Genomic DNA, 16986 nt, shown 5'->3' on the forward strand with positions numbered 1-16986 from the left:
CAAGTCGTGTAATCCCGTTAAAGAGTTTACAAATTACCTCAACTGCACAGTTTGGGAGTTCAATTAGCATCTTAGAAGTTATTAGTTCACCGTCTGGGGCCTTTTTTGTTTTTAATTGACTTTTGCAACTTCGTTTGTTTGGAACAGAATTGGCGCCGTCTCAGTTCCACCTCGAATTGACGGCGACGGTAGTGTGAATGAATTATTTGCAGGGTTTGGCTGAAAAACATTTCGAAGGTGTAAAGCAAATGTACAAGCTCTGTCTTTGTCGTTTCTGACCCAGCTGCCTGAAAAGTCCTTTATGGGAGTTACTGTTTCGGCCGGTGCACTTAGATTTGGATGGGCCCTCCACAGGGGATGCTTGGTGCTGGTGGGTGAAAGTTTCTCAGTGGACTGGCGTTGTGCTTTTTCTTCTTCGTGCCTTAGAGCCCTGGTAAGTCTGCGACCAGCTTCCTTAAGACTATGTTTTGAGGATGGCGAACTGCTGGTTTGCCAAGCACGCCTCAAACGTCTTTTTCCAAAACAAGCTGTTCGATTTCAAGGTTAGTTTTGTGTTGGTGTGTGTGCCCATACCTCCCTTGCGGTGTAGAGACTTTGGCTGCTGCGACGAGTACAGACTCCAGTGCATTGGCATAGCAGTCGATGTCCTCCTTGAAGTTGAGCTGTGGAGTTAGTTCGATGTGGGAACTTACGTACTTTTTGAACTTCAGCCAGTTGGTTCGATGCGACGTCAGCCTGCAAGGGTGCTCGATTAATTCCGGGCTTTAAGGAAGAGTTATTAGCACTGGTGAGTGGTCCGATGATAGATCCATAAGCGATTTTGCAGATATTAGATTGCGAGAAATATTTTTTGTCACAGCAAAATCAATTAAATCAGGTAGTTTTCTAGGATCTGTTGGCCAGTATGTAGGACTGCCTGGTAAAACGTAGTCCAGTTTGTTGCATGTTTTGATGAGTGCATTATATAGTTGCCTTCCTTTGGGGGTCACAAGGCGGGATCCCCAGTGTGTGTGCTTGGCGTTGTAATCACCTGCTGCTATGAATCGCTCTCCAAGTGAATTGTAGAAGTCCATGAATTGGTCTTCGGAGACTGTAAAGCGGGGTGGGCAGTAGACTGTGGCAATGGCAAGGTTGCTGGTGCCCAACTGTAATTTTATCGACGTAGCTTGCAGATAATTTTTTGCAAACCGTTGGTGAAAGTGGTGTTTGATGCGGTCTCTTATTAGGATGCCGGTTCCGTCATGTGCTTTACCATGTGGATGATCGGTGCCGTAGAACGTGTATCCTCGTATTTGAAAGTTATATTTGGTGGTGAGATGCGTTTCTGCCAGCAAGATAACGTCGATGTGGTTTTCGTTCAGAAATTGAGTTATTTCAGGTATATGCCGTGAAACACCGTTGGCGTTCCACAGAGTTATTCGGAGTCTAGGCATAATATATTTGGACTGCTGAGCTGCAAGCATTTGTAACAAGATACTTTGGTTTTGCATTAGAGTTTGCATGGTGGTTTTCATGAAGCACATAAATTCCATCATATTTTGTTGCAAAGTTATCATCATAGTTTCCATGTTACTTTGTGGCTGTCCCATGGCCTGCTGTATGTGATCAGTTTTCGGCTCTATGTGAGCTGTGCCTGATCTTAGAGCACTGGCGTAGGAAATGCTGTTGGTGGTAATTTAAGGGCCAAATGATGACCTGACTACTTTTGCGAAGAAAACTTCGGGTGTCGTTTGTGATTTCATGTAAATGTTCTGGTGTGCCGTTGTCGCTCTTTGCATCCGACTTTTCATCTCCTTGTAGACTGGACAGCCTCTGTAGTTTGCTGTGTGGTTTCCTTGGCAGTTTACACACTTTTTAGTGAGAGAGTCTCCCTTGTTGGCAGGGCAGGGTTCGGATCCGTGGCAGTTTCCACAAGCTACACAAACTGACCTGAGGGTGCAGTAAGCCCTGGTGTGTCCGTACTGGCCCTGGCCCGTTCCGTTTGTGCGGCTCTTCTATTGTGATCCTACGGTGCAGAAGGTACTGCAACTTGTAGATCGGGTGCACTGCGTTTGTTTTCAAAGTTCTGCTGTCTGGCTCCAGCTCGACCTTGAAAAGTGGTTGGGGCTTCTTGTTTTTGTTCATAATGCTTATAACATTTTTGGCGCAAAAACCGTTTTCTTTTAAAGCCTCTATAATTTCAGAGGGGGTCACATCGGGTTCTATTCCCTTGAGCCCTTGTAAGCCCTTGCAACTTTTCAGCTGGTACGCGTAGTAATTCTTTTTGGCATCGTTTAGGTAATTCGACACTGCTCGGAAATCATCTTCGGTTTTGGTTTGAAGTTTGGTTTCGCTTATATTCCCTTTCATAAGCGGAATAACATAAAAGTTATCCTTCCCGACAAGCTCAACTATTTTGTTGACTAGGAAGTTGGAGATCTTCTCCCGAATAAAGATAGGTGGGGGCTTAAGTTTCTTTGGGGCTAATTCTTCATACTCTGATTCAGGCTCCGCCAGAATGGAAAATCTATTTTCATTTAATGAAGAGCAAATGAAGACGTGTGATTATCTGGGCTTTCTTTTAACGCTTGCAGAGGGTAGTATTATTTCAGTCAGAAGTTTCTAACAGAAGACATCTCCGACCTTATAAAGTATATATATTCTTGATCAGCATCACTAGGAGCGTCGATCTAGCCATATCTGTCCGTCCGTCCGTCTGTCTGTCTGTTTCTACGCATACTAGTCTCTCAGTTTTAAATCTATTTCTTTTGCATGTAGTATATAAGTCGGAACGAGCCGGATCGGACGACTATAGCAAATAGCTCCCATAGGAACAATCGGAAAAATCAATGAAAAAAGAATAACTTTTTTTTTTTTATTTTGTTTTAGTTCTTTGAGATATAGGAATGGTTGAATGATTTCAGAGTTAAAATTTAAAATTCATTAAAATCGTAAGACTATATCACACAGCTCCTATGGGAACAATCGGTAAATTCTGTTGGACATAGTACAAATTTACGTTATTAATTGCATTCAAGTTCGAGACACAAATTTATTTCCCCTGTAGATCGATTTACCTCCTGTTGGAGGTGATCTATTTTTATACTTATAAGTTTTGAATTTGAATTTAGCGTAACTGAATTATGTAGCAACCACACACGGTTGCATTTAATATTTTACCAACACTGCGCCACGCATAACATTCTGTGAACTTAAGCTATATTCAGTGTAAGCGTGGAAGCGCAGCTCACTTTGCTTTTGTAATTTACGCTAGCAACACAAATTAACAGCTTTAAGATAAAATGAACCACATGTATTGCGAAAATACACATCAGAACACAACACGAGACTCAGAGCACTATCAATCGCTCATGGATGACGTAAAGTGGCCAGTAAGCTGCTACATTAGTGGCGACCTTGACAGGACTAGGAATAAGGAGAAGTATTCGTTCATTTTCGTTTCACTTGTTTGCGTGAGTCTCTGATTATTAATTACGTTCAGGTTATGGTGGCAGTAGTATGTGAATAAGCTTAATAAGCTTTCAGCTCGAGTGGAGTACTCGCACAAACACAACGGTGGTACATTCATCGACATCAACAGGGACATATACACTGGGCTCACCCTAACCTGAAACCCAGCGTGGGAACTTTGGTCAAACCAATAGGCCACAAGCGGAGAAGCTAAACAGTCTTCTAACTCGAGTGGAGTACTCGCACCATATTAAAGGTGGTACGATCATCGACATCATCACGGAAACATATAGAGGGATCATCCTAACCTCAAAGCCAACGTGGCCGAGAACATTCGGAAAACAGGAGAGCATCAACGGCTGCGCCCGCTGAAGAACGCAATCATCGCGAAATATCAGCATCTCATCCCAATACAAAGGCTTCACGTGGAACTCAACATCACACACACCATCTCACGCATACGCATTTGTAAACATCAAATCGCAAGTATACATTCTCAATCATATTAAAGAAAATCCTGTATACTCGGCGTTACCGAGCTTATCGTTATCAAACACACATTCTGCGTCGCTTACGGCAATATTAGGCGTGGGGAAAGAAGGAGAACCTAATTTAGCTGCCGGCGAGGCAAAGAAGCACAATCGCACACCAAATTCATAGCTGATGAAGCTAATGAAGAAATTCCAGTTCTCAAGTGTAGGCTGCAAATTATAGAATCGCATTATCGACAGTTGTGTGAGATTCAAACTTAAATTGAATCTCTAAGGTCTACTGATAACAATCGGGCAGAAATAGATTAACGTTTTATAGCAGCTAGAGTTAGCATCATATCACTTATCCAGTCAAGACAACGTCAAGGCCCTGCAGATCAAATCGTCTTCGAAACAACATTGGCTGGATCTCACCATTCCAGGTTGCCAAAGCAGAAGCTTCCCAGCTTTAATGGCAAATACTCTTAGTTTAAGCGGTTCATCACTTCATTCAATAATTTAGTTCAGAATGACTCTTCCCTCGCGCAATTGGATAAGTTTAATTATTTACTAGGCTGCTTATCTGGTCCAGCGCTGGAAGTAGTTCAGGCATTTCAGATTTCGGAAGATAACTATCCAAAGGCTTTAGCGCGGTTGAAGTCAAGGTACGACAACGACGTGCTCATATTTCTGGACTGCATCTCTAGTTTATTCGCGCTTCCAACTCTAGCGAAGCCCGATCCTTCACAGTTATAGCATCTCGTTGACAAAGCTTCAGCCATTCGCGGCTCTCTACTATCATTGGGGAGTGCAGAGGACATTATGAATAACGTAATGATTCATGTGATTTTATCAAAGGTTGACAGCCAAAAAAAGGCTAAAAACAACGAACATCCCGTCTTGGGATGAATGCTGCAAGGCTTTAAATCGTAGATGCCAGGTTCTGGAAAGTCAAAATGGTGATGTTAGGAAGTCCGATCAAAGGGATCAAAAACTCAAGTCTAAACACATATATCTCAAAATTCATTCGTGACCACAAACGTTGATTGTTTTTGTTGCAATTCAAGCGTACACTTCATCAGTAGCTGCAAAGCATTTGCAGACTTAGCAAATCAACAACGACAAGAGTTGGCCAAGAAAGCAGGCGTTTGCTTTAATTGTCTTCGAAATTCTCATCATATCAAGGACTGCCGATCTAAGTCTAGATGCAAAATCTGTCGCAATTCACATCATACACTACTTCACCAACTCCAACCAGAGCGTATATCAGCATCAAACATAAATCATATCGAGAGGCAAGTCACAAATCAAGCGAGTCTTCAAAATTTAGCAAGACACGATCCAAGGCCACACAATAATGTCACCCAATAGCTCGCACTGTAAAAAAGGGCATTATTCCGACTGCAGTCGTTCCAATCAGGAACAAAATCGGGCAATTCCATCCAGTTCGCGCTTTATTAGACTCGTGTTCCGAAATTAATTTCATAATTTCTTGTTAGACAGGTTTCATGTACAACAAGAAGTTAGTGGTATTGCTGAAGTCAGACAAAGGATTCATTATACCGTGGTCGCAACTATAAAATCGCGTACCTGTCCGTTTGAATGGTCTTCAACGTTCTCAACAATTAAAACTAATTGTGCAAAACAGCCTGAAGAATCAGTTTATGTTCCAAACTGGAAATTATCAGAAGGCTTAATCCTAGCAGACCCTCAATTTCATGTTTCGTCGAAAATCTATCTTCTTATCAATACGGTTCTTTGAAGCGATTCGAGAAGGAAAGATTAGTCTAGGAGAAAACTTACCAAGTCTAGTAAACACAGCCTTTGGGTGGATTGTAGGTGGCAACATAGCGGTAGGAAAACCTACACAAAATAAATTATGTAATGTCATTCAAGAAAAGGCCTCACTCTACAAACTCGTAAACCAATTTTGGGAAATCGAAGAGTGTAAAATGGGCAAGGCATTCTCACTGAACAAGAGAAACAATGCGAGGAACATTTTCTACAAACAGTCTCAATTCAAAAGGAGGGTCTAACTGATAAACTAGGAAATTCATTCGATCAGGCTTTTAAAAGATTCATGTTGTTTGAAAGGAGACTCAACAAAAATCCCCAACTAAAACAGTCATATGTAAATTTTATGGAAGAATATCTCGCACTAGGAAATATGTCACAAACTGAAAGCGTGGATCGTGCTAAGCCACACTTTTACATCCCGCATCACTGCGTCTTACGGCCGGAGAGCCTGTCAACAAAACTGCGCGTGGTTTTTGACGCATCTGCCAAAACCACCTTTGGAAAGTCGCTCAACGATATTCTTTTGGTAGGTCCCACAATACAAGCAGACCAAATCATAACACTTTTAAAGTTCCGTCTTAATAAATTCGCACTAACAGGAGACATTGTTAAAATGTATAGCAGTTTTCTGTTCACGAAGAAGATAGAAATTTTCAATTAATTCTCTGGCGAGGAGATTCAACTAACGAAATAAAAACTTACAAGTTAAATACCGTAACGTACGGTATGTCAGCTGCTCCGTTCCTAGCCATACGAGCTTTACGTTACAGAGCAGAAATCAATGGAAAGGACTACCCACTTGGTGCGTCGGTGCTACATAGCGATTTGTATGTGGACGATGTATTAACTGGCGCAGATACCTTAACCGAATTAATGGAAATAAAGAAACAGCTCACCAAAATATTAGGCAGGGCTAGATTACAACTCGCAAAGTTTAGCAGCAATTCAAAGGACATAGTCGAAAGATCTCAAGATGAAATATTCATAGAACTCAATGATCAGGAATTCAAAAAGACCCTTGGAGTAGCATGGAAGCCAAACGCCGATGGGTTTGTGTTCCATCCTAAGGTTGTACTCGATGCTCCAGTTACTAGGAGGTCAGCGATTGCTCGAATTTTCGACATATTAGGGCTTATAAGTCCTATTATTATACGTGCTAAAATATTTCTTCAAGATCTCACACTGAAAAGGCTACCATGGGATACGAAACGAAAAACAACTCGCCATGTGGACCGAAATCACCGATGATCTTCGTTTGTTAGAAAATTTTACTGTACCGCTTTATGTTTTCCCTGCAAAATCTGAAATGTGTGAAATCCACGGCTTTGTGGACGCGTCCGAGCGGGCGAACGGTTGCTGTTTATACATTCGTGTCCAGAACGAAACGAAAATTGGGATCAATCTGAGGTTGCACCAATCCGCGCACAGTCGTTGCAGCTATGCGCTGCGTTGCTATTGCAGGATTGCTAAAACCTTATCTCTCAACTGTATACCTCTGCATTCTTCACAATTACAATGTTTTGTAGCTAACCGAATTTCCGAGCTACAAAAGAAAAACGACGACATTATCTGGAAACACGTCCCTTCAGCAAAAAACCCGGCAGATATCATATCACAAGGATGTCGAGCCAGGGATCTTTGGACCAATTTGCGGTATACTGGACCAGCGTTTTTGAAAGAACCAAAGGAAAAATGGCCTGCTCTTAGTGGAGCTCCTCCGGAACCGATAGAAGGTCGAAATCGAGTTGTACTGCAATGCGCCAGTGCCGAAAAGTCTATTTTAGAGTTCATTATCGACAACAGTTCATCATACATAAAAATAGTTCGGATTCTCGCTTATGTCTACCGAGCTATCAACAACGTTCCAGCACCTAAACACTTAAAAGGAAAGGACGTCACACACATTCCTGCGCGCGAAATGGAACAGAAATATTGGAAAATTATATCTCACATTGAAAGGAACGTGCATTCGTCTGAATTCTTGCGTAAAGAAAAGGAAAGACTCTGCGGTCAAGTTTGCAGACTTTTTTTACAGGAGACTACATCAGGAAATTTTCAATTCAGAATTACCATTTGACTCCAAGTTTTCAGCCATTTACCAAAGCATTATAGGTTTGTGTATCTCTACATTGAATATCTTCATCGCTCAAATCATCATGCTGATCCTAAGGCACTGCTAGCAATTTTGCGTCATAGATTTTAGATAACGCCAGAGCAGCGATTCGAAAACTTGTTAGAAACTGTATACATTGCTTTCATTAAAAGCCCCAGTTGGTGAAGCAAATCATGGGACATTTTCCAGCCGATGGGTTAAGGCAAAATCGACCATTTTTGATTTCGGGAGTAGACTTCTGCGACCCATTTTTCACAAGTTAAAGAATTAGGGGTAAGCCGCCCTACAAAACCTAATCCGCAATCTATGTTTGCTTTACATGAAAGGCCATTCACGTAGAACTCGTGACTGAGCTGTCTTCGGTTGCATTCCTGCTGAGTGTCCGCCGTTTCGTCGCTCGTAGAGACATCCATCTAAAATTGTATTGCCAAAACGGCACCAACTTTATCTGAGCCTCATCAAGGTTAAGGGAATTCAAGGATCAAATGTTTAATGACGTATCATTAAACTTTCTTCATTCGTACATTTCGGTGGAATTTGGGAAGCCGCAGTCAAATCAACGAAGACTTTAAAATTTAAAACGGTTTCAAATGCTAACTTAACTCTGGAAGAGATTCAAACCGTATTCATAGAAGTGGAGGCTATTCTCAACTCAAGGCCAATAGCTCCCGCATCTGATGACGAATAACGACGAGGCAGTCACTCCAGCTCATCTGATAATTGGTTCAAGCTAACTTGCCGCACCTGACGAAAGACTCTTCAACGCCATGGATCCAAAAGGAATGCGCTACCTCGATCGTTGGCAAAGGGTTGCTTACCTTAAGCAACAACTCTGGCACCTTTGGCATAGGGACATATAGCCTTCAGCAACGAACCAAGTGGCCAATCAGACAGCCAAACTTGGAGGTTGGACGGGACGGAGCCGTGCGCGTCGCCGATTTGAAAACTTCAAAGGGTACTATGTGGCGTCCGATTCATAAACTCGCTCTCCTCCCCGCAGCTTAATCTTAAGGAATGGTTCTTTAACAGGGGGAGAATGTCGGAGGAGATCTGTTGTTATAATTATAAGTTTTGAATTTGAATTTAACGTAACTGAAACTTTATAGCAATCACACGGTTGCATTTAACACATTTACCAACACTGCGCCACTCATAACATTTTGTAAACTTAATCCATATCTAATGTTAGCGCGGAAGAGCAGCTCACATTGCTTTTATCTATTATGCTAACAAAAACACATGTATTGCAAAAAAACAAGTATTTTCTTAGAACCCATTTTTACCACGCTTTTTGTGTTCGTTTAAATATGGTAATGTAGGCATTTAATCAAAGTAAAATTTGAAGGGGTTTTGTTCATATTACCGCTTAATTGAATGTTCTATTTGTGCAAAACGTATCTCGCTTTGACCCTTTTTATCGCCCTTGTCAACTCTGATTCTCAACTCTACTTGTGAAAAGTTCACAGCACTGACACCAGCATATTCTAGAACAGGCTTAATGAGGCATACAAAAATTTGAAAATTTGTATTTGTGGCCGCCAATGCCAGTTCCTTTGATATCATGCGCCATCAGCTGAGGGACACCCGCAGGCCAAAATTTACTAAGCCCTGAGGCAGCAAAACTTTGTCAAATCAAACGCCTTAGTCAGTAGGGGACTGCTGCCGGTCAGCTAATTTTGTTTGGGAACAAAAGGGACCAAAATATGGGAATATGTTAATAAGTTCACTTCCGAGTAAAAACAGGAACAGTCCTGTATAAAAATATTTATCAGTAATATCAATGAATTAGAATAGACAAATTATTGCTGTTAACATTAATGACACTAGCCAAGTTTTTATCAATAAATACTTTATTTGAAAATGAATACAAACATGTGTTGGTAGAAACCATTTCAAGGGGATGCTGGTTCAACAACTGAATTAGGAAGAAGTAGTAGAATGATGATCGGATCAGGTTGCATGGCTCGCATTGATCCCACGGCCACACCCTCCGATCGTATTTCGGTTAGGAGCTCGAGATTGCCACTCGAGTAGCTTGTTGACAGCGAATACTAAATTATTTCCCCAGGCACTTTTAATATTTTTGCTGTTTATGTTAGACGACGACGAGGCAAATTTAATCCTTGTTAAATTACTGGAAGGGTTCCTCCGGCATCTGCATCGACAATGTTATCTATTTGCCTTTCTTCTATGTCAGGCTGAGTGCTCTTTAGCCTAAGCTTTTTATAACAAGCTTGTGTCCCAAGCCCCATCCTTAAGTTTCTTACAAAGTGACTTCCATTTATCTCATTTGCAGGTGCGAATGACAATGTTTAGGAACTTCTTTGCCACCTCGTACTCCTCCTTCTGTGTCGCAAAGTTTCTGCTTCTTCTTGCTCGTGTGAGATGACGCCTGCAACTAAGGCTCGTTTCTCTCAATGCATTTATCTCGTCGTCGATTTCCCGCTTTGGGCATAGCGGTTCGAAGCCGCTTTTCGTATAATAGACATGGTGCCGCACTCCACACTTCCTGTTTCATGGGCTTCTATATGCCTTCTAGAAATTTCACGAATTAAAATGTCCTTATTTAGACACTTGACATATAATCTGCGGCTATTTTTAAGATTTCCCACTTGATGATGTCTGTTTAATCCGGCGACAAATGTTATATACTCGTGATCACTTCCGTTTAAGATATTTTAGACTTTCCAGTCTGATATCCTATGTGCGCAACGCGCCGAAATTGTACCTTCGTGACCTATCCGCTGAAATTTCGGTGTTGTACCTACATATGCTGGTGGTCCAGCTCTTGCCGACATACTAAGAACATTTCGGCCTCTGCTGTTGGCCGAAGACATTCCCCATTCCTGTGCCTTTGATTTTGTTAGCAGTATATTGGAAGCTGTATAGATCAAGTGGATATAAGATGTGACTATTTAATAATTTAATAATAATAACACTTATGTTCCATTCCGATGTTCCAATAATGTAGATAAGAGACACAATTGGAAGCAGACGTGAAAAAGCTAAGCTGAACAGAAATTAAATAAAATAAAAACTCAAGAATTGAAATAAATAATATAAACCTGCGTCAACAACTTTAGAAGTGGGATAGTCCCATTAATACATTCGCCTACATAGCCATACCTGAGAGCACACATTTTTTTCCGCTTTTATAATTACGACGCCATTCTGAAATGGACAAGACACAAATTGGTGAGTGGCTACAAGCCAACGAAATCGAGTTCCCTGCAAGTGCAACTTTAAGGCAATTGCGCAAGCTCGCTTTGGATGCTGGATACCAAGAAGTGGCTGAAATCCCAGAAAGCATATTGGAGGAGGAGAACTCCAAAATGGAAGTATTAAGCCAAGGAGCCGCTACCGAAGGCATCCAGACATTGGAAGAAGAAGAAGCACTGCTTGACGCCGCCATAAGGGTTGCTGAGAAGAAGAAAATATTGGCCGGATTGATGAAAAACGTCGACAAAACGACAGATGACCTCCAAATGGTGAAGCACCTCGTGAGCCCGTTTTCTGCCACTGAAAATGAGGAAGCCCTTAAGTAGATTTTGAATTTTGAGAGAGTCTGCAGAGATATCAACACATGTACAAATTTTCAACTGCGCTGCGTACAATTGTTGATGAAATCGGGTACAGATGCCGACTTGTTTGTGAGTGTTGATCGATCGAACACTTACGACGAATTTAAGACAAATTTCATAAAAACATTCGGTCGTGGAAGCTCAACTGCTGATATTGTATTGCTACTTAAGGAAACCATGTTCAACCCCGCGAAGAACACCGTTATGGGATACATACTTCTGATGGAGGAAATTGCTATGCGTGCAAATATTGACGAAAAATTGACAGTGCAGTTCGTCATTGATGGTTTTCGCGATCGTTCAGCCAATATCGCTATATTGTACACAGCAACAACAATCGCACAATTGAAGGAATTGGCTTGGAAGTATGGCAATCTAAGGAAGAAGTCACACAATTTTCCTCAGCGCATGGAAAATACTGGAGGAGATCGGAAAACAGCCCGGTGCTACAATTGCTCTGCTTATGGGCACTACGCTTCGTCGTGCACTGCGCCGAAACGCGAGAAGGGATCTTGTTTCCGTTGTGGATCCCTCCAACATATGCTAAAGGATTGTCAGCAGAAGCCAGCAAGTGATCCGAGAGTGGTGGGAGCAGCCAACAACCAGCCGATACGAGATGACGAAGAGGAGCCTAATATGTTTATTCCGATTTTTAACCAGGTAGGAGTATATTTTTACACTGATTGCCAACATAAGCCTAACGTAACTCTTCTGTCTGCCATGTTCGATACGGGAAGCGCCATTAATTTAATTCAGCTCTCTGCGTTTCCTTATAAAAACTTTAGCGATATACTGGTCCCGACGAATTACTATGGAGTTAATGGATTTAAAATTAAAACATTCGGAAAAATTTTTGTCAGGCTCGTTTTTCAAAACATAGAAGAAGAAATTTCATTTTTTGTTGTACCCAATAATTATGTTTCAACTAATGTTCTGTTAGGCCGTAAGTTTTTTGAGAAATTTGGAATAAAATTGATTTCTAAGGATAAGGTAAAAGAAATTGTAGAAGTGAATTTATTTAAGGATAGTGAACCATTGAAAATAGTGAGTATTGAATAGACTTCAGAATAGTGAAACATATAGAGACAGTGACCATTTAGAAAGCAGTAGAGATTTTGAAGAGTTGTGTATAGAAAATGAAATAGTTAGTGACGACAGCATTCCGTATATATATAGTATTGATGTATTTCAGGATGATGAAAGTTTTGACATTGACCCGAAGTTATGTGATGAAGATCGAAGCGAACTCAGTGAAATAATAAGATTGAATTACTTATGTTTATCTAACATCCCAGCGATCCAACATAGTTATGAAATGAGGCTAAGACTTAAGTCTGAAGAACCGGTACGCACTGTACCAAGAAGACTGTCGTATCAGGAGAAGAAAGAAGTGGATTCAAAAATTGATGAGTTATTGAAAAAAGGATTCATAAAAGAAAGCAATTCACCCTATAGTTCCGCTATCGTTCTTGTTAAGAAAAAATCTGGAGAAAAGCGTATGTGTGTAGATTATAGACAACTTAATAAGATAACCGTTCGAGACGGATACCCCCTTCCCCTCATAGATGACTGCTTAGAGAGATTAGAAGGAAATAAGTATTTTACGTTGTTAGATTTGAAAAATGGATACCATCAAGTGAAAGTAGCAGAAAGTTCCGTGCAGTATACAGCATTTGTAACACCTTCCGGTCAATATGAATATACAAGAATGCCTTTCGGACTCATGAATGCACCCGCAGTATTTATGAGATTTATTAACTTTATTCTGCAACCTTTGATTCGCGAAGGAAATGTAGTAGTTTATATAGATGATATTGCAATAGGCTCGAAACGAACGAACATACCGATTGGAAATTAAAATAAATAAGTGCCAGTTCGCTTACAAAAAGCATTTTAGGGTATACACTGAGTGAAAAAGGAATAAGTCCGAATTATGAGCACACATCAACTATTAAACATCTTCCGATACCAAAAGATCGCCATGGAATGCAGAAATGTTTAGGACTATTTTCTTACTTTAGGAGGTTTATTCCGGCATACTCAAAAATAGCAAAGCCATTGCAAGAGCTCACAAAAGCAGGTGTTAAGTATGAACTTAGTGAGGATTGTATAAAAACTTTTGAATATCTTCGTGACAAATTAATTTCATCTCCCATATTATCCTTGTACAACCCAAATCGAGAGACTGAATTGCATTGCGACGCAAGTAGCGAGGGATTTGGAGGAATTTTGTTGCAAAAGCAGGATGATAATAAGTTTCACCCAATAGCCTATTTTTCACAAAGAGCAACAAAACTAGAAGCTAGATATGAAAGCTTTAAATTGGAAACATTAGCTGTAGCTTATTCATTACGAAAATTCAGAATATATTTAGAAGGAATTCCGTTTAACATAGTAACAGATTGTAATGCAGTAGTTTTGTGCCTAGGGAAAGGATGCCTTAACTCGAGCATTGCCAGATTGGCTAATTACAATTATACCCTTAAGCATCGTAGTGGAAAATATATGACTCATGTTGATTCATTAAGTAGATACCCTTCAGTCTTAAATGAGAGTTTTGAATATGAACCAGTAGTGAATATCCAAAATAGTGACAACAAAGATCAAATAGTTTCAGTAATTGACAGTGACGACATCAACCTTCAGCTTCAGATAACGCAAAATGAAGATAGTATTATAGTGAAATTGAAAGAACAATTAGAACAAGGAAGTGTGAAGAACTTTATATTAAGCGATGGAATTGTTTATAGATTAGGTGAGAATGATATTGAATTGCTATATGTACCAGCTGAAATGGAATCCCATATAATTAGGTGGGTTCATGAAAATTTATGTCATTTAGGTTCCGAGAAGTGCTTAAAAGAAATAATGAGACACTATTGGTTTCCGAACATGAAAGCTAAAATAGATGCATTTATTGGAAATTGCTTAAAGTGTATCATGTTTACGGTACCCACACATGCGAATAATCGAACACTTCATAACATACCTAAGCGACCAATTCCGTTTGATACATTACACATAGACCATTTTGGACCTTTACCTTCAGTTATATCGAAAAAGAAACATTTGCTAGTAATTATTGATGGATTTACCAAATTTGTTAAGTTGTATCCAGTGAATTCAACGAGTACAAAAGAAGTCAACATGTGTTTTTCGAAATATTTTCAATACTATAGTCGACCACGTAGAGTTGTAAGTGATAGAGGTACATGTTTTACGTCATTAGAATTTGCCAAATTTTTATTAGAAAATAATATCGAACACGTTAAGGTAGCAACTGCGTCACCTCAAGCGAACGGACAGGTGGAGAGAGTAAATAGGACAATAAAAGCGATGCTGGCCAAGATAACTGAACCAATTAAACATGAAGACTGGAGCAAACTTTTAGATAGGGCCGAATATGCCATTAATAATTCAATGCATTCAACTACAAAGGAATTACCCTCAGTATTATTATTTGGAGCTCAGCAGAGAGGTTGCAATATTGACGCATTAACAGAATACTTAGATGATAGAAATGATATACCACAGAGTGATTTAGAAAATGTGCGTAAGAATTCTTCAGATAAAATAGAACAGTGCCAGAAAAGGAGCAAAGAATATTTTCAGAAAAATCATAAAGATCATATAGAATTTGAGGAAGGCGATTTTGTTGTAATGCGAAACATTGACAACACAATTGGTACAAACAAAAAGTTTGTACCAAAGTACAAAGGACCATATATCGTTAAAAAGATATTGCCAAACGATAGATATGTCATAAGTGATATTGAAAATTGTCAAATTAGTCAAATTCCCTATGAAGGAATTGTAGAAGCATGTCGGATACGAAAATGGGCAGATTGGCGTAATCAGTGTGAAATTAACTCCTAATATATGCTAAATTAATTTAATTATATATCATAACTAGTCAAAATTATTACTAACTAAAACATATAATATTAAGAAAAACTTTTATAATATTAAAAACCCACGATCGAGGACGATCTAATTGTCAGGATGGCCGAGCTGTTAGCAGTATATTGGAAGCTGTATAGATCAATTGGATATAAGATGTGACTATTTAATAATTTAATAATAATAACACTTATGTTCCATTCCGATGTTCCAATAATGTAGAATAAGTAGTAAGGACTATGTGAAGATCAGAATAGGGTAACACTTGAATTAAGAGAGACAATTGGAAGCAGCTGCCAGCTATGTTTTCACTATGGTCAATTTTGTTCCGAAAAGCTTTTGAGCTAGGTAGAAGCTAACAATGCTGAACTTCTATACATACTTGTACGTATACGTAGCAGCTACATCTTCCATCGCCTAGCCAGTGTAAATCACTTGATGCTGGGATCCAAATGGCTGCAGATTTATCTACATTTTCTAACCAGATGTCATCTTGTTTTTCTCTGTACTGTTCATTGTGTTCCAGTACAGTTCGGCTTCGGTATAGGTTAGCTTGTAGAATTTTTATACTTGGGCCTTGGGGGTACTGACGGTGCAATTACTCGTCCCAGGGAAATGATTAAGATCTCTTAGACGTTCGTATGCACACTAGCAGCATTTCGGCATCCTTGTGCAGTTTCTCATTTTGTGACCGGTTTCTCCACACCTGATGCACTGGCCCCTCCTGTCTGGTTCAGTACAGTGGTCTACCACAAACAACTAAAACAGTGTGTGACTTCTATGCATTGTTTTATTCGGCATCAAGTCAACTCTATTCTAATTCTTGGCTCGTTTAGGATTGCAGCCGCCGCTTCTGTTGGCAATATAACTGGCTTCCGCCGCCAATTATCGTCTTGATTTAAGGAACGACTTCATTCTCACTAGGTATCATATCTCCAGCTTGCACATTGGTCTCATAGCCCCCACTGTGACGTTGTCTTTAAGAGTGTCCTTAATGGTCTCAAAGTGTTTCTCCGTCTTACTTTTTCTTGTAAGTTCAATTAGCACATCCACTGATTTGATTTTCCTTACCGAGCGAATGACAATGTCTTTCTTGACAGGCTTCCAATTTATTTCAGCCCCCTGAGTACCTCGTCGTAACTTTTGCATTTTGCGGTCTTGATCAATACTGCTTCTAAACGTATTCTCACCCTGGACTATTCTCCTTTCTTTTAAGTCTCGCCAACTTTCTAAACCTTCCGAGTCACAGTTTTGAAACCATCCATGCTTTCCTTACACTTCGCTCTTTTTTGATGACACTTGCACGGCTGGGCCAGAGGCATCCCGCTTTTTACAAAACGAGACCGGTGCGTCAGTTTCCTCCAGCATTTTTTTGGCTTCAGTTGCCATGTTAGATTCCTTGACTTTCTCTGCTTCAGCAGACAACCAGCTTTTCCTATAGATCCCCACGATATCAAGGAGTGCGCTTAATTCAGACGCTCCGTTTTGAAACATTTATACTGATGTTCTGCTGTCTTGTGGTGGCATGTTTCGTTTTTCGCAGCACAGCTCTACTTTTATCGATGGCTTTCTATTCTAGGGTTCTCATCTTATATATAATCTCTTGTCTCGGGGAACCTACCGAGACTCCAACCTTTTGGGATAAGGAAGGAGTTTGCTGATCCTCTTGGGGTAT

General features: G+C 40.2%; 1 protein-coding gene across 1 annotated transcript; it reads left to right on the forward strand.

Moving 5' to 3' along the window:
- Nucleotides 1-11450: 11450 nt before the first annotated feature.
- On the forward strand, nucleotides 11451-12168 carry LOC121467480. The gene is made up of 2 exons (XM_041708903.1): nucleotides 11451-12071; nucleotides 12149-12168. The coding sequence occupies exons 1-2, from the start codon at nucleotides 11451-11453 to the stop codon at nucleotides 12155-12157; spliced, it is 630 nt and encodes a 209-aa protein (XP_041564837.1). The 3' UTR covers nucleotides 12158-12168.
- The last annotated feature ends 4818 nt before the right edge of the window (nucleotides 12169-16986 follow it).

Source organism: Drosophila elegans, unplaced genomic scaffold, assembly GCF_018152505.1.
Source record: "Drosophila elegans isolate 14027-0461.03 unplaced genomic scaffold, ASM1815250v1 contig_409, whole genome shotgun sequence".
Classification (NCBI taxonomy): Eukaryota; Metazoa; Arthropoda; class Insecta; order Diptera; family Drosophilidae; genus Drosophila; species Drosophila elegans.